Raw genomic sequence first — 2,726 nt, 5'->3', positions numbered from 1 at the left:
CCATCATCTTATGGAAGTACACTGTCCGTACCTTGTAACCAGTATCTATAACAGTAAGGTATTCCATCATCTTACAGAAGTACACTGTCCGTACCTTGTAACCAGTATCTATAACAGTAAGGTATTCCATCATCTTATGGAAGTACGCTGTCCGTACCTTGTAACCAGTATCTATAACAGTAAGGTATTCCATCATCTTACAGAAGTACACTGTCCGTACCTTGTAACCAGTATCTATAACAGTAAGGTATTCCATCATCTTATGGAAGTACACTGTCCGTACCTTGTAACCAGTATCTATAACAGTAAGGTATTCCATCATCTTACGGAAGTACACTGTCCGTAAAGATACTGGTTACAAGGATAACAGTAAGGTATTCCATCATCTTATGGTGGTACACTGTCCTTACCTTGTAACCAGTATCTATAACAGTAAGGTATTCCATCATCTTATGGAAGTACACTGTCCGTACCTTGTAACCAGTATCTATAACAGTAAGGTATTCCATCATCTTATGGTGGTACACTGTCCTTACATTATTATTAAAATCTATAAACACTTCAAGAAAGTGTTAAATGCCAACCATTTAAGGTTGCTAAGTCCAGTATTACATTTTTGTTTATTTTACTTTTTAATGAGCTTCCTTTAAGATATTTCAGTGATTTTATCCAGCTTGTAATTTCAAAGCACCAACCTTTCCTTAAACTACTACATTTTTGAGATATGATTTAATGATCATCAGTGCTCGTGCAGTTGTCTAACCCTTAGAAATGTCGTTGTATCTCCTAGGACCAATATGATAATTTGGGAGTGCATACTCAACGGGGCGTAGATTTCTTGGACAAGTATGGCCAGTTTGTGAAGGACCGAAGTTCCATTGAAAGTGAATATGCGAGCAAACTCAGGTAAGTTAAGTTTTATGGACATTTGAAAGGTGGAATGTTTTTCAAAAAAATGGTTCAATTTTACGTGGAGAATTCAGGGAAGAATTGTTAGAAAGTATTACATTTCAGCACCGTGATGTGAAACTTGTTTGAGGCTAGTCGAACGATTGCTAATTATAAAATACCCGTGCTTTCCTTAACGAGAGCAATCTGCATTAATCACAAACAGACATATCATTTTAAGGCTACGTGCATTAAGCCTAATATGAAATCTACTGCTACCTTTATTTACTGTTACAGTAGCTCCGTTATATGGTGGTATTAATCTAAGATGGAATACGTAGGACAAATTCCTTCACAACAATTTCCTAATAAAATAAATTTTTTTTGCACCTATGGGGGTGCAGGATTGTCTAATTAATTTGTATATGCCTCAAAAATTTCTTTAAAGCTGACCTATTTTGGAAGTAGTCATTCTTAATTCAATTTATATAAATGCTTGTAACCTAAATTATTTCAATGTGCTTTACTGTTTTAGTATTATTATCATGTAGAATTAGTGTTTCTGATTATTACTGTTTATGAATAGTGGTATTAATTGATTAACGATTAGAAAATTCCATAATCAACCAGCTCTATTGATATATAACTCATGAAATGCATGTGTAGTAAGGAAGGTTTTTCAAAATTGAAACATTAGGGAAATTAAAATAAACGTCATGTTTCCACCAGACCTGCAACAACACTGTAGGTTCAGAAAAATTGATCGGTATGGCTTAGTTACACAAATTTCTTTAAATTGTTGCTCTTAGTGAAAATTTATTTCTGCGTGTAGTATATATATATCATGTGGCTTTCATAAAGTTTTTTTTTTTTTCGGTGTTATATTTAACACTGTGATTAGTGTGAGATTAGTTACGTAAAAGTTAAGAGTATTTATAATTATTTCCAGACGCCTTGTTAAGAATTATCAACCTAAAAAGAAAGATGAGGAAGATTATCAGTAAGTACACGTTTCATCTTCCAAAAATTCCAAAATATTTCTTTTATCTTCAGTTTTTAATGTATAACTTGAGTGTGATTTTTAAAATTACTTAAGAAGTTTCTATTTGTATTCTTGACAAAAAAGAAATGAGGCATTATGTTTATTTCATAGTAAAAAGCTTTAAAGCAGAAATAGACTTAGGAGGTTTATAACTTTTCCTGGGTATCATATCTTAGCCATTGGCTTCAACAGTTAGATATTATTATTATAGAAGTTTCCCTTGTTTTAATAGCTTCCAGCTACATGGTTTAAACAGTACCTTATTGATTAATATAGATAGGTGTAAAGAATTCACAGTTAAAGATTTCAAAATATCATATGTAATTTAAAATTTTCTTGTCAGATTTTGTTGTTGTTTTTTATTCAAGATTCACAAATCATTTTGGTGTCACATTAGTTAATCAAAATCATAGTTATATTGAGTAATGTCACGAAAATAATCAATTAGTTGATATTGGTTTCTGATTATTCCAACAATTGATTAACCAATATCATAGTGAAATTGATTGTCACGAAAGTAATCAATTAGTTGAAATTAGAGAAATGTTTTTAATTATTACTCTTTTTGATTACTCCAGCTATCCAAGTAATTGAAATATTATTAATATTATGTTTAAGTATAAAGTTACCTAATGAGCTATCTGTGCATGCCCTCTGGAGGTATCAGAACCCAATTTTAGCATTATAACTTTTTTGTTTTGTCTTTAATTGTGAAAGTATCTGATTGAAAGTTATAGAAATCTCTTTTCAAAGAGAAAACATCAAATAACTTGAGATATATATATATATATATATA

At 31.1% G+C, this 2,726-nt stretch overlaps 1 protein-coding gene across 1 annotated transcript in view; it reads left to right on the top strand.

The window, feature by feature from the left end:
• Window positions 1–790: 790 nt before the first annotated feature.
• LOC106473595 (formin-binding protein 1-like) overlaps window positions 791–2,726 on the top strand; it is a gene marked incomplete at its 5' end in the record, with an annotated part of 27,426 nt that continues 25,490 nt past the window's right edge. Inside the window, 3 exon segments of the mRNA XM_022401994.1 lie at window positions 791–906; window positions 1,838–1,888; window positions 2,163–2,250. Of these exon segments, the coding sequence (XP_022257702.1) occupies window positions 791–906; window positions 1,838–1,888; window positions 2,163–2,250 (255 nt within the window).

Source organism: Limulus polyphemus, unplaced genomic scaffold, assembly GCF_000517525.1.
Source record: "Limulus polyphemus unplaced genomic scaffold, Limulus_polyphemus-2.1.2 Scaffold6307, whole genome shotgun sequence".
NCBI lineage: Eukaryota > Metazoa > Arthropoda > Merostomata > Xiphosura > Limulidae > Limulus > Limulus polyphemus.
The sequence above is the reverse complement of the archived record's forward strand: the minus strand, read 5'-3'. Positions and strand labels throughout refer to the sequence as shown.